The following is a 15,290-nucleotide window of genomic DNA, read 5'->3' on the forward strand; positions in this document are numbered from 1 at the left end:
GTTTGTTTGTTTGTTTTTAATGAATAGCATTAGAGAGGAGAAGATCAAATCCCTACGTGCTCAGATTGGTCCCCAACCTGTCAGAATTGCTGCCCCCAAATCCTAGGCTTTCTAGTAAGGGTTTGTGGGGAGGGAGGGGAAGCTTCACTGCTAAAAATGTTTAAACATTTCCAGGCTTAAAGTCTTTAATATCCATTCCAACCATGATGGTATATACAATAAATCAATATGATCAAATGTTCTCAACTACATATCTTAATTATAGAAGTGCCTGAGATTTTAAAGGACAAGTAGGTAGATACAGGTTATAAGCAAATGGAATTCCAGCTAAGAAGATAATTAACTTATTACAGGTCACAGAGCTTGAGTAGCTGAGATTTTGGCTTTGGACCTGGGGAGACTGGGTCCAAAATCTGGACTCATACCACATGCTATGCTGCTTCTGCTTAGATAGAAAAGGCAAGGGAAAACTCTGAGATCAATTTATAGCCATTGCTGTTAGACAAAAAGTCACATTACCCTCAGAAGTAAAATAACATACATGAAAAGCCTGGTTTAGAGCCTTGCACCCATGCAAATTATTAATATACATTAAAATGCTACTTTCATTTAACCTTATTGTGGGGGGGTGGTTTAAAAGAGTAGAAAGTATTTGCTTTCTAAAATAAAAAATTATGAATTTATAACAGATCATCATCCATAGAGGGTAAAATGTGACATGGGACAAAGGGACTTCAACTTTTCTATGGTCTAGCAAAATCTGAAAGGCTCCTTCACAAGCATTTCAAAGATGCTTTTCCCACTTGCCAGGAGGGTTTTTAATTCTCTGTTTCCAACACTTACTCACCTGGATTAGTGCCTTTTGAGGCTTCTCTCTCCAGCTTCTCCCCAGACTCCAACTGAGAGATTACATCAGGCTTGGAAATTGGAAGCCCTGTTCATGGGAAAAGTAAAGAAGTCTGGTGAAAAGCACAGCATTAGCTCTTTGGTCATTAGGAAAGACACTATGGGAGAGGTGGGTTCTGCGTTTCTCCCTCACCAGTGCTAAGGATGCAATTCAGAACAACTGAGGCCCTGTTTCTACCTCTTCCTATTAAAAGAATAAGCACCCACTTCTTAAGAGGTATTTTCACTAGGACTTCATCTTAATATCTTTGGTCAGAAAAGAAGGCTATTACCACCTGGGCAAATTCAATAAAAAGGAATGAATTTCTAACTCTAGGGGTGTTAAAACAATATCCAGAAACATAAAGCAGAAATTATATGTCTCAGGCCTTTCAGGAATTAAGACTCTTTTAACCATTTGTACACCATAATCGTCTAGAGATTCAAGTGGCAGACCTTTTTTAATTAAATTCAAAATATCATGGCAGTTAACTGGTTAATCTAAGAACCTCCGAGTTCCTTGGAGGAAGCAAAGCTATCTCATTGAGTAAATTCACAGGGACCGAGGAGCCATCCTTACCCAGCAAGACCAGATTCCTATGCTTCTCAGGCACATCTCCCTGTGGAGGGTTCAGCTGTCCCCACTGGGTGAGAGCCTCAGCCATATCCCTGATCATGAGCGACTCCTGAAAAACCAAATACATCCATGCTCACCAAGGGAGCTCCTTCCAGAAGTTTCTGGGAAGGACTCAAAGTGACAGAAGAAGGAAGGCATGAAGGATGGGAAGGTTAGACAAAATGACCTCTAACACCCCTTCCAACACTAAGATTCTCTGGTGTATAATAGTCCCCCCTTATTTGTGGGAACATGTCCCAAGATCCCCAGCAGATGCCTATAGACAGCACTGAACCCTATAGATACTATGTTTTCCTTATACATACCTTTCAACTTAAAATACGCACTATGACTTATCTTTGACATGTCTGAATTGCCAGCATCATAGAGGCCCTGATGGGTCTGACTCCCTCCCACCATCTGCCCTGGACCCCATCATACACTGCTCCTTCTGAAATCTCTGGGCTGCGTGGTGGCCGCCTTTCCACATGCTGTTTCCTGTTCCTGAATGCTTTACCCTTGCACATCCTTTCAGCTCTCCAAATCCCACTCACACTTCAGATCTCAGCTCAGGAGTTACCCCTCAGGGAAGCCTTCCTGACTCTCTGGGTTGTAGCACCATGTTCCTTCCCTTCTCTTAAATCATGCACACATTGAGGAGACTTTCTGATCAACAACTCTCTGTCTCATTCACCATAAATGCCTGGAGAGCAGAGGCCAGATCTGTTTTCCCTCACTGAAGCAGCCCTGGTACCTAGCACACAGCAGAACACTGTATTGGTTAGACAGATGAAGGAGGGAAGGGACACCTGACAAGAATCAGTAGAAACATTTCAAATGGCTTGGATGGCAAGAGGAAAGGAGGGAAACACCAAGGAGGAAAGAGGAGGAAGGTTCACTCTCCAACCTGCCTGCCTATAAATCAAGAACTATTCTAAATGTTAAGGTCTAAGTCTTGTAGGAGATGCAGAAGAAGGTGGCCACTGCCTTCATTGAGCTTGAGGTTTAAGTGATAGGACTGCCCACCATTCAAGATAGTATGTAAGGGGTTAAAAATGGCAGTAGAGTAGGTGGATGCTGCATGGACATGCTCCCAGGAACAAGCTGGAAATGCGACTGAAATATGGAAAGGCTTCCTAAATAATCAACGGAAAACTCACTGAAGAGAACCTTGACATCCAAGAACTGAAGGTGGAGACCACATAGAGACTGGTAGGAGGGGCAGAGGCACAAAAGGGCTGGCTGGGCACCCACAGACAGAAACTGAAGTCCTGGAGAGATATCTCAGCTATGTGGGGGGGGGGGGGGGAAGGGGGGGAGGAGGAGGTAGAGTGCTACTGAGAACTCTGGGATCTAATCTCAAAGCTGGACTCCCCAGAAGAGAGCACCAAACTGAGGAAGGTACCCACATAGCATCTAGCTGTGAAAAGCAGTGGGGTGCTGTCTGCTAGGGAGTGACAGCTGAAAGTTCAAGCACCCTCTTGAAGGGACAATACATAAAAATTCCCTGTGGAGCCACCAATCTTGTGCTCTGGTAGAAGGAGGGTGAAGTGGACTGGAGCTGTGAGAGCAGAACCCAGTACTGGGGATTTAGGAGGTAGAGCTCAGAAGGCAGACACCCCCAAGTTTCCTGGGCTAAGTCATTCCCTCACATAGCAGAGGACATCTTCCCACATAGACATCTGCCTTGCCTGGGGAAAAGACAGTCAACACACCCTATTGGAACACACCTTGCCCTGAGGCCACTTAAGAGATTAAAAGTAACAATTAGCCTCCAGGCAGAAGCAACTATCCCACCCTGTTAAACTCTCACTACAACTAAGGATGATTACCTGGGAGCAATTCAGGTCTGAATCCTATTAGTCTGTAGACAGAGGTGGTCTCTGGAGGCTTTAAGTCTTTGCCTGATCAAATTAGTCAGAAGCAGCTTTTAACAATGTCCTGCACTAGAGATTGAGGGTGTAGAGCAGGGGTCTTCAAACTACGGCCCGCGGGCCACATGCGGCCCGCAGAGGAGTCTGATCCGGCCCGCCAGGTTTTTTGGGCAGTGAGCGCAGCCGAGGTGTTACAGTAGGAATTAGTAGTTCATATAGTCCGGCCCTCCAGCTCTCTGAGGGACCGTGATCTGGCCCCCATTTTAAAAAGTTTGAGGACCCCTGGTGTAGAGGATCTACCTACTACATAGTCACAAACCCAAAAAGACAACCAAAATGAGGAAACAAAAAACAACCCCCAAATGAAAGAAGTAGAGAATAATCAAGAAGAAGAAATAAATAAAGCAAAGACAGAAAATTTATCTGAAACAGAGTTCAGAGTAATGATGGTAAAAATGCTCAACAGTATGAAAAAAGATACAGTTACTTTGAAAAAGAACAGTCTGAGATAAAGAATGACATTACACAAATAACACATTTGAAGGAATACACAGCAGATTAAGGTAAGCTGAGGATGGAATCAGTGACTTAGAAGACAGAAATGAAACTATCACTCAATTAGAGATCTAAAAAGAAAAAAGATTAAAAAGCAAGAGGACAGCTTAAGGGAGCTGTGGGACAATGTAAAACATAACAATATTAAAATAGTAGGTGTGCCAGAAGAGAGAAAGAATAGAGAAGGTGTTTGAAGAAATAATGGTAGAAAATTTCCCTAACCTGGTAAAGGAAAAAGTCACACAAGTTCAGGATACACAGAGAACCCCTAACAAAAAGAACCCAAATAGACCCATGGCCAGACACATCATAATTAAAATACCAAAAATTAAGGACAAAAAGAGAATTTTAAAGGCACCAAGAGAAAATAAAACTGTTACCTACAAAGGAGTTCCCATTAGGTTGACACCTGATTTCTCATCAGAAACTCTACAGGCCAGAAGGAAATGACATGAAGTACTCAAGGTAATGGAAAGCAAGGTTCTGAGAACAAGATTACTATATCCAGCAAAGCTATCATTCAAAATAGATGGTCAAAAAAAGAGCTTCCCAAACAAAAAAGGCTAAAAGAGTTCATCACCACCAAACTGGCATTACAAGAAATGATAGTGATTGCTGTAGGATTGCTGAGAAGAAGAAACAAAGAGAGAAACCTTACTATACAGAATTAAAATGGCTATAAAAAGGGATCTCTCAATAATAACCCTAAATGTGAATAGATTAAATGTTCTAATTAAAAGGTATATAGTAATAGAATGGATACAAAAACATAACCCAACTATATGCTGTCTAAAAGAGACCCACCTGAAAATAAAAATATTGGGTCGGCAGCTAAGTAATTGTGGGTTTCACACATATATGGCTTCAGTTGAATTTTTAGTTTGCAGACGTAGTACAAATGTAAAACACATTTTGTTATTTGATAGTTGGCTATTCAGCTGTTAATCAGTAAAAAAAGTTTTTTGATCTGTTTTGTAGTTTTCGTTTGGCGTTCGTTGAAAAATGGAAAATCAAAAGGAACATTTTCGTCATATTTTGCTTTTTTATTTCCGCAAAGGGAAAACGCATCGCAAGCTCATAAAAAGTTATGTGCTGTTTATGGTGACGAAGCCTTAAAAGAACGGCTTGTCAAAATTGGTTTGCCAAATTTCGTTCTGGTGATTTTTCACTCAAAGATGAAAAACGCTCTGGTCGTCCAGTTGAAGTTGATGACGCCCTAATCAAAGCAATAATCAATTCAGACTGTCACAGTACAACACGTGAGATTGCAGAGAAGCTTCATGTATCACATACATGCATTGAAAATCACTTAAAACAACTTAGCTATGTTCAAAAACTCGATACATGGGTTCCTCACGAACTGAAAGAATCACAGTTAACGCAACGCATTAGCAGCTGCAATTTGCTAAAGAAACGTAATGAAAATGATCCATTTTTAAAACGACTGATAACTGGTGATGAAAAATGGGTTGTTTACAACAATATCAAGCGGAAAAGATCGTGGAGCAGGCCAGGTGAACCAACTCAAACAACATCAAAAGCTGATATTCATCAAAAGAAGGTTTTGTTATCAGTTTGGTGGGATTACAAAGGAATTGTCTACTTTGAACTCTTACCACCCAACCGAACCATCAATTCTGATGTCTACATTGAACAACTAACGAAATTAAACAATGCAGTTGAAGAAAAGCGGCCCGAATTGACAAATCGAAAAGGTGTTGTATTCCATCATGACAATGCAAGGCCACACACATCTTTGGTCACTCGGCAAAAATTAATGGAGCTTGGTTGGGATGTTTTGCCACATCCACCATATAGTCCTGACCTTGCACCATCTGATTACTTTTTGTTTCGATCTTTACAAAACTCCTTGAATGGTAAAAATTTCAATAATGATGATGATGTCAAATCGTACCTGATTCAGTTTTTTGCTAATAAAAACCAGAAGTTTTTTGAACGTGGGATTATGATGCTGCCTGAAAGATGGCAAAAGGTCATTGATCAAAATGGGCAATACATTACAGAATAAAGTTATTTAGTTCCATGAAAAAATTCTTTGATTTTCTTTAAAAAATCCGCAATTACTTAGTTGCCGACCCAATTAAAAAACCACAAGATGAAAGTAAAGGAATGGAAAAGAAAAATAAAGCTGGAGTAGCAATACTCATATCCGACAAAATAGACTTTAAAATGAAGGCCATCACAAGAGACAACAAAGATCATTACATAACACTAAATGGACTGATCCAATAAGAGGATATAACCCTGGTAAACATATATTAACCCGATATAGGTGCACCTAAATATATTTAAAAAAAACTTCTAGAGGATTTAATGGAGAGATTGACAACAATACAGTCATAATAGAGAACTTTAACACCCATTTGACTTCACTGGACAGATCTTCAAGACAAAAACTTAACAAGGAAACACAGACTCTAAAGGACACCCTGGAGCAGATAGATTTAATTGACATTTATAGAACATTTCACCCCAACACAGCAGAATGTAGATTCTTCTCAAGTGTATGTGGATCATTCACAAAGATATACCACATGTTATGATACAAAGCAGGTCTCTACAAGTCCAAGAAGACTAAAATCATATCAAACATCTTCTCAGATCACAGTGGAATGAAATTAGAAATAAACTACAGTAAAAACACTCCAAAACATTCAAATACCTGGAGGCTAAATAGCATGTTATTAAACAATGAATGGGTTACCAATGAGATCAAGAAAGAAATTAAAAAAAACTTACTGGAAACAAATGAAAATAAATACACAACAATCCAAAATCTCTGGGACACAGCAAAAGCAGTCCTGAGAGGGAAGTTCATACCACTACAAAAAAACAAGAAAAATCAGCAATAAACTATTTAACCCTACATCTTAAAGAACTAAAATGAGAACATGAAAAGCCCAAGTAAATAGAAGGAAGGAAATAATAAATAATAAAGATTAGAGCAGAAATAAATAACATAAAGAATAAATAAATAAATAAATAAATAGTACAAAAAAAAATCAATGAAACCAAGAGCTGGTCCTTTGAAAGGATAAACAAAATTGATAGATCATTAGCCAGACTCATTAAAAAACAAAGAGGACCCCAATAAATAAAATCAGAAATGAAAGTGGAGAAGTAACCACAAAAACCACAGAAATACAAAGGATTATAAGAAAATACAATAAACAACTATATATCAATAAGCTGGACAATGTGGATGAAATAGACTAACTCCTAGAACAATATAATCTCCCAGAACTAAATCAGGAAGAATAAAAATAAATAAATAAATAAATAAATAAATAAATAAACTGAACAGGCCCAAAACAACTGATGAAATAGAAGCAGTAATAAAAAAAGACTTCCACCAAACAAAAGCCCAGGTCTGGATGGCTTCACAGGGGAGTTTTTCCAAACATTCAAAGAAGAACTAACACCTACACTCCTCAAACTATTTCAGAAAATCCAAGAAGAAGGAACACTTCTAAACTCTTTATGAGGCCAGCATCATCCCAATTCCAAAACTAGATAAAGACCCTATAAAGGAAATTATAGGCCAATATCCCTGATGAACATAGATGCTAAAATCCTCAACAAAATAATAGGAAGTTGCATCCAGCAATATATTAAAAAGATCATACACCATGATCAAGTGGAATATATTCCAGGGAAGCAAGACTGGTACAATATTCATAACATGATACAGAAGGACAAACCAAGATGGCAGCATAGGTAAACACCTGAAATTGCTGCCTCACACAACCACTTCAAAACTACAACTAAAAGACAAAATGGACATTATCCAGAACCACAGAAAGGCTGGGTGAGTGGAAATTCTACAACTAGAAGGAAAAAGAAAAGCACACTAAGGCTCAGAGGAAGTGCAGAAGTAAAGTGCAGAGGTACTGAGGTGCACATGGAAAGGGCTGACAACTGAGGGCGCTTGTCTTTTTCAATCAGGAGGGAGACACAGGCTCCTGACTGCTCTGAACTCCAGTTCCTGGCAAGACTCTGGAGACCCAGACTTATACAGGGAAAAATTGGACTGTCAGACATCGGGTGGAACTGGAGGGCGGCTTTCTCTCAGAAATGCTTGCAGAGATTATTGAGGGACACTGAGACCTGGGGCCATTTAAGGGAAGGCTGTTTGCTCCACCCTGTTAAATCCCTGAGACTCCCACTCACCCAAGCTGTGCGCAGAGGCTTTTGCATATGAATGCCCTGGCCCTTTGCAATCTAAAATTACCTAACAAACTGCAGCTGGGTCAGAGAGACCCAGAACATCCAAAAGAAGGGCCAAGGCCCCACAGCAACTTGCACTGCTTCACAGCTGGGCCTCATCTGGGCACCTCCAAACCCCAAACAAAGAAGAGGAAACTGCAGATCTTTCTGTAACTCCAGCTGGGTGGCCTCAGGTAGAGGCTAAATTAGCACCTCCTTGGAGATCCAAGAGCCAGTGTACGCAGTGGTCAGAGCGGGACCATCCAGATTACAACTCCTCGGGTCCATAAAGGACACACTCAGGGGGCAGATTCTGTGAGCACCAAAGCCCCACTTAAGCAAGTCTTTCCCCATAAGGGTGTCTCCAGCACAGTTCTCTCATCATAGACACAGCTGATTCTCACAGCCACTTGGCCTGGAGGCCAATTCCTTCCAGTGATACCAACAACTATCAAGGCTTAACTACAACAAGACTATGCACACAGTCCACAAAGGGGTGCACCAAGAGTATTCACCTCAGGTAACTGGAGAGGCTAGGCCACTGGGCCCTATAGAACAGCTAACACACAAAGCCACTCTATCAACACAGAAAAGCAGCCAAAATACGAAGACAAAGAAACAGGTCACAAATGACAGAAATGGAGGAAAGCAAACTACTAGATGTAAAATTCAAAACCACACTTATAAGGTTTTTCAAGAATTTTCTAGAAACTGCCAATAAATTTAGTGAGACTCAAAGGATATAAAAAAGGACCAATTAGAAATTAAGCATATACTGTCTGAAACAAAGAATAATATACAGAGATCCAACAGCAGACTAGAGAAACACAAGAATCAAGTCAAAGATTTGAAATACAAAGAAGCAAAAAATAGAAAAGAAAAAAGAATCCAAAAATATGAAGATAGTGTAAGGAGCCTCTGGGAAAACTTCAAGTCCAAATTATTGGGGTGCCAGAAGAGAGAAAGCAAGATATTGAAAACCTATTTGAAGAAATAATTACAGAAAATTTCCCCTACCTGGTGAAAAAAAGACTTACAAGTCCAGAAATCGCAGAGAACCCCAAACAAAAGGAATCCAAAGAGGACCACACCAAGACACATCATAATTAAAATGCCAAGAGCAAGAGACAAAGAGAGAATCTTAAAAGCAGCAAGAGAAAAACAGTTAAGTAACCTACAAGGAGTACCCATGTGATCACCTTTACCATTGCACTGAAAAAAATTAAGATACCTAGTAATAAACTTAACTGAGGAGGTAAAAGACCTGTACTCAGAACACTACAGGACACTGAAAAAAGAGATAGAGGAAGACATAAGCAAATGGAAGAACATACCCATGTCCATGGATTGGTAGAATCAACATCATTAAAATGTCCATACTACTCAAAGCAATCTATAGATTCAATGCAATTCCCGGTAAGATACCAAAAGACTATTTCACAGACCTATAACAAATCCTCCAAAAGTTCAGCTGGAATGGAAGAAGACACGGAATAGCTGTAGCAATCCTGAGAAAGAAGAATAAAAATGGAGGAATCACAATACCAGATATCAATCTATATTCCAAGGCTGCTGTTCTCAAAACTACCTGATATTTGCCCAAGAACAGACATGTAGACCAATGGAACAGAACAGAGAACCCAGAAATCAACCCAAGCCATTGTGCTCAATTAATATTTGACAAAGGAGGCAAAAGCATACAATGGAGTTAAGATAGTCTTTTCAATGAAAGGTGCTGGGAAAGTTGGACAGATACATGCAAAAAATGAAACTAGACCACCAATTTACACCATATACAAAAATAAACTCAAAATGGATAAAGGACTTAAACATAAGATAAGAAACTATAAAAATCTTAGAAGAATCCATAGGCAGCAAAATAGCAGACATATGTTGTAGCATTCTTTACCAATACAGCTCCTAGAGCAATGAAAATTAAAGATAAAGTAAACAAATGGGACTACATCAAAATAAAAAACTTCAGCACAGCAAAAGAAACCATCAACAAAACAATAAGGAAGCCCACTGCATGGGAAAACATATTTGCCAGTGTTATCTCCGATAAGGGTTTAATCTAAAAAATTTACAGGGAACTCATACAACTTAACAAAAGGAAGATAAACAATCCAATAAAAAAAAAAATGGGCAAGGACCTAAATAGACACTTTGGAAAGAAGACATACCCCAGGTTCCCTCACCACATTCCTGCCCACTCCACAGAGATACACACACACCCCTCAAAGACCTTCAACACTCTCGTCACTTAGAGACTTTTCTTTGCCAAAGCTGTTCTCTCTTGGAACATTCCTGTATTCTACTCTCCAACTCCATACTCTCTCTTGTTTTTGAAAGTGCAGCTTTTTATTCCAGTCTTTCCCTCCTCGCCCCCCAATATTCTAGACAATGGCAAACCTCTTCCAGGATCTATTATGACTTGTCCTTGCCAGTCATTTTTGCATTTAAAAATATGTATATACGTACTAGAGGCCTGTTGCATGATATTTATGCAAAAATAGGCCTTTCTTCCCCTGGCTTCACTCCCAGCCGCCTGCGAGCCAGCAAGTCCTCACTTCTGTGCAGAGCACAACTCCAGTAGTTCCTTCCACCTAGCTTCCCTCGTAGCAGGCATCACACCCCTTCCGCTCCATGCCTGCATATGCAAATTAGCCTCCATCTTTGTTGGGTTAATTTGCATACTAACTCTGATTGGCTGTGGATGTAGTGGAGTGATGGTTAATTTGCATGTTTCTCTTTTATTAGGTAAAATATTTCTTCTTGCTATTTAACTATTTTACTTATCTGCATCTTACTTCCTCGGTAAACTTCATGAGATAGGAGTAAGTGGTTTTTATTACATTGTCTTTCACCATGAGCCAATTACATTCCTGCAGAGCTACTAAGTGTGCATTAAGCACTAAGTGGGTAGGGGAGAAGTCATGCCAGGAGGGAAAGTTCTGCACAGTGAGGAACATTTGTCATGAAGTTCATCTCTCCTCAGTTTATCAGGGTAAACACAGTGGTCTAGAACAGTGTTTTTCAACCTTTTTTGGGCAAAGGCACACTTGTTTCATGAAAAAAATCACGAGGCACACCACCATTAGAAAATGTTAAAAAATTTAACTCTGTGCCTATATTGACTATATATAAAGTAATTCTCTTGAATAGGAATCAAATAAACACAAAGAAAGTATTTTATAATTACTTTATTATGAAATATTAAGTAAACAAAATAGTGAAAAATTATAAAATTCTTGTCTTGTCTGCACCTACGGCACACCAGGCAACATCTCGCGGCACACTAGTGTGCCGCGGAACAGCGGTTGAAAAACGCTGGTCTAGAACTCAGAGCTGAGCAATTCCATAACAATGGAAGAAATAATATCCATGATCTGAGAAAAAAAAGAAGTAACTTAGACCCACCAGGGCTGCAGGGATCAGCAGCACAATGAGCACCCCCTTTTCTTCTTGGTTCCCAGCATGGAGGTTTGAGTCCTCAGAAAGTGACCCTAGAAGTGGAGAAAGGAGCCAGAATGATTACTCTTGCCTTGCAGTGAACTCGCAAAAATGTGCCACACACATCTACATGTCACCTAAAAGAATCACCCAGGGAATTAAGGAATAATTCCACAACTTCTCTGAATCAAGACGGCCATGACCATGACTGCCTCGGGGTTCTTCCTATCCTCCTCTTCCTTAAACTTCAACAGAACTCCTCTAGACACGTAACCTAAACACATATTTCTGTCATCTGCTGAGCAATAGTCAAAAAAATAATCAAAGAATCTGTGTCAATACGTGTCTCCCCTAGGGATTCACTCCGGCTCTATTCCAGGCTCACTAGATGAAGGAAGATAAATTCTTTTTGAACACTTGTTTTTCGGATACAGTACACGTCACAGTAAAGCGACGGGTCTTAAAGGGCAATATCAAGGGAACTAGTCAAATCTTGTGACTTCTCAAATCCTCACTCTCCTCATCTTAGTCTCCTTCCCAATAGTGTCCTCTTGTGAGGACAAGAGTTAGTCGTTATCAAAAGTCAAACAGATCTGTAGGTTTGGGGGCAGGGAGGCATGCGCATCCTACTGGCAAGCAGGCGATGCAGGTAGCAGCTCTCCCTCCAGGAAAGGGCTCTCCTAGAGAAGTCAGATGCTGCCCATTCCTGAGCCGGCCCCAGCCAGAGGGCAGCTTTTCTCCTTTCATCTCTACAGCAGGCACCGCGTATTCCTCCGAAATTCTCACCTCTGCGCACAGGCTCAACGGCGACTCCCTCCCTGGGCCGTGCAGGAGACCCCCACCGCGAGGCCAGGGTCCACTGCTCTGTCCACCCAGAGGCCCGGGAGCGCGCGCGACCCTCACCGGGCCGCCAGGCGCCTATCCGGGGGCCTCCCTGAGTCCTCCCTCCAGCCACTCGGGTTTAGAGGATCCGCGCTCAGCCCTCTTCCACCCCAGGCTCGATCTCACACTAGACACCACCGAGGAAGCCGGGCGAGAGACAGAGGAATCTAGCCAGCGGGGCCAAGACCCGCAAGCCCGGAAACAAGGTCGAACTACAACTCCCAGAACCCTCTGCGCGGTGTAGTACAGAGGCTCTTCCTAGAGGCTCCCTGGCGCTCCATTCAGGCAGCCTTCTGCTATCATAGCTTTGTACCCCGTCACCGAATGCAGACCCTTGGGAGTGCTCGGCCGCTCGGAAGTCGTCTTCCAGGCACAAGAAAGGTTAACCCTTCTTCTAGGCCGTCTCTGGGCTCTGGCCCTGAAAGATGCCTTCGGCCGCACCAAACTGCACCTGCTGGGAACCCTCACTCCCTGCAACTGGACCCCGCGGAGGGCCGCGCCCCCAACCACAGGATTCCCGCCTGGGCTGCTGAACTCGTGGGAGGGGAGGCGCCTGCATCGAGTCCCCTCTACTAGGTCTCCCGGCTTTAGGCCCCTTGTGGTGGGGACAGAGGTCACCCCAAGTAATCCGGGATGTTTATTCCGGGCTGCACTTCGGAATAAGGGAAAGTAGGATCTCAGCCCCGGAAATTACTTCAACCCAGAAAAAGCCAGGTCCCCACAGGTCCCGCGGACCTCAAAGAGACTGGAACCTGAAACTCCTCCAGACTCCCCACAAGCTTTAAGAGCCGCCGGCAGGTGTCGGTGTATCTCCAGGCTAGTGCATGCTCTTGTTTATCTTCCCACTATAAAGTAACTAATTTTCCACCCAGATCAAATCCCAAGAAAGAAAATCAAATTAGCAAGACTGTCCGTGTTTCGCTACAAGCCACAGGTCCATTTGGTTTTTCTCTAATAGAATTGGCACTTTTAGCTAGGCATTAAATTCCCCAGAGTAGATTACATTTCTCCTCGTCACTCACCCCCTCATATCTCCCCCCCCCCCCCCCCCCAGCCTGCCAGGGGGATGAAAGAAAAAGTGGTTTTTACAGTGAAGAGGAAAGCGCCTACATGCTGGCTGGAACACAGACGAGTTGTCATGGAGTATGTGGACAAGATTAACACCCTAGGAATGGCGAACCAAAAGAATAGAAACAAGTGCCCCTGACAGTGTGGTGGAACAGATCTCGTGCTTTTTAACATAAGTGAGGTATAAACTGGGATTTTGTATAAACCCCTATTATATTTGGTTTCTGCTACACAGATAGCCACATTTACCTCCTAATTGGTCTCTAGGTTGTCTGCTTTTGGCCTAATCTGCTAGGCCTGGAGGAGAGGGGGCATATGGAGAATACAATGCTGTTGACTCAAAGAACCCAAAAGGGAGTCTCCACCCCCTTCCATCAGCAGAAATGGGAAATTTCTTTTAAATTCAGCAATGTCTGGAACACCAGGAAAAACCCTAATTTTTATTAACCATCTCCATCACAGAAATCCCCTGTTTTCTGCTATCAAATCAATAGTCAGTTCTCCATCCTCTCAATTTACCTACAAACAGTAGTTGATAAAACTGATTATTCCCTCCTTGACTGGTCATTCCTTAGTCTCCTTAAGTAGTTCCTCCACTTCCTAGCCTCTAAATCACTGTTTCTCAAATTGTTGCCTGATCAGAATCACTTGGATGGCTTGTCAAACACTGTGCTGAAAACACCCATATCAGGATGGGGTAGGGCCTGAGGATGTGCATTTCTAAGAAGTACCCAAGTGATATTGAAGGTGCTCATTTGGGAACCAACTAAACATTGGCATGTCCAAGGGCTCACTGAATAGTAGGGGAAACCTATGCCATTCAAATGTGGTCAACTGTCAATTTTTATTTTCAGCCATTAAATTCACATTCCAGGTTGGAAGAAGGGAAGGAAAGAGCAAAAGGGAGTTTTTAGGTGTCCCTCAGCCTTATAAGGTGCTGTGGGGTCCCTGTTTAAAGTGCACTAGATGGTCAAGGCTGCTCTGAGCCTAGGACTCATAATCAGACTGTTCAGGATGCTGAGCCTGGGAATCCTAATTAAGGTATGAAGATGTGCCTTTCTGTAGCCAAAATACTGATGTTACCATTTGGCAAAGTGCTGCTTTTGTTTGAGCATGTATTGATATATAAGCTGCTTTTGTGTGAGCATGTATATTGACCAGCCTGCTGTGGCTGCTTTTGTGTGGAATAAAGCATGTCCCGTTTGCCTGCCTGCACATGTGTATTCCAATTCCTGCCACCCAGGAAGGTTAAGTCCCTAGTTAAGGAGCTTGCACCTGACAGGTGCCTTGCTGGAAGTCATGTCCAACAAATTACAAATATATCAATACTAGTGGCCAGGCACATGAATTCATGCACAATGGAAGGAAATTCTATAATAGAACTGTCAACTAAATTCACGATCGACAATGACAGAATGAAGCACACACAACCAGTGAGAGCTTTATGGTATATGTATTACCCATGTGCAAGTCAAGTTAGCCTTTTATAGATATAGAATAAACTTGCTTAATTAGAACTGCTTTCTGATTTAGATAAACTTTTTCCAGCCCAGTGAAGCATCCCAACTTCTCTTTCAGGTAATTGTCCGAACACAGCAGTAAATATCAACATGAAGCAGATTATTATTGTAAATCACTGCAGCAGTGTTTGACTATATTCTTCACAGTGAGAAAACCTAGTCATTTTCAAGGTCCACCACTTCTTTTCATTTGCTGGCTAATGAAAATAG

At 41.7% G+C, this 15,290-nt stretch overlaps 1 protein-coding gene across 3 annotated transcripts in view; it reads right to left on the bottom strand.

Annotated features, from left to right (window-relative positions):
- ZNF892 (zinc finger protein 892) overlaps window positions 1–12,696 on the bottom strand; it is a 28,594-nt gene extending 15,898 nt beyond the window's left edge. For 2 of the 3 annotated variants that reach the window (XM_084900355.1, XM_084900353.1), the window contains exons 1-4: window positions 12,397–12,696; window positions 11,578–11,663; window positions 1,466–1,571; window positions 848–934 (exon numbers count right to left, since the gene is read on the bottom strand). In XM_084900355.1, the coding sequence (XP_084756481.1) occupies window positions 848–934; window positions 1,466–1,562 (184 nt within the window). In that variant the 5' untranslated portion in view covers window positions 1,563–1,571; window positions 11,578–11,663; window positions 12,397–12,696. Of the gene's footprint in view, window positions 1–847; window positions 935–1,465; window positions 1,572–9,602; window positions 9,666–11,577; window positions 11,664–12,396 lie in introns of all 3 variants that reach the window. The other variant, XM_084900354.1, reaches the window with a different exon arrangement.
- Between the last annotated feature and the right edge of the window lie 2,594 nt (window positions 12,697–15,290).

This window comes from Pipistrellus hanaki (genome assembly GCF_964339955.1).
Source record: "Pipistrellus hanaki genome assembly, chromosome: 12".
NCBI classification, from domain to species: Eukaryota; Metazoa; Chordata; class Mammalia; order Chiroptera; family Vespertilionidae; genus Pipistrellus; species Pipistrellus hanaki.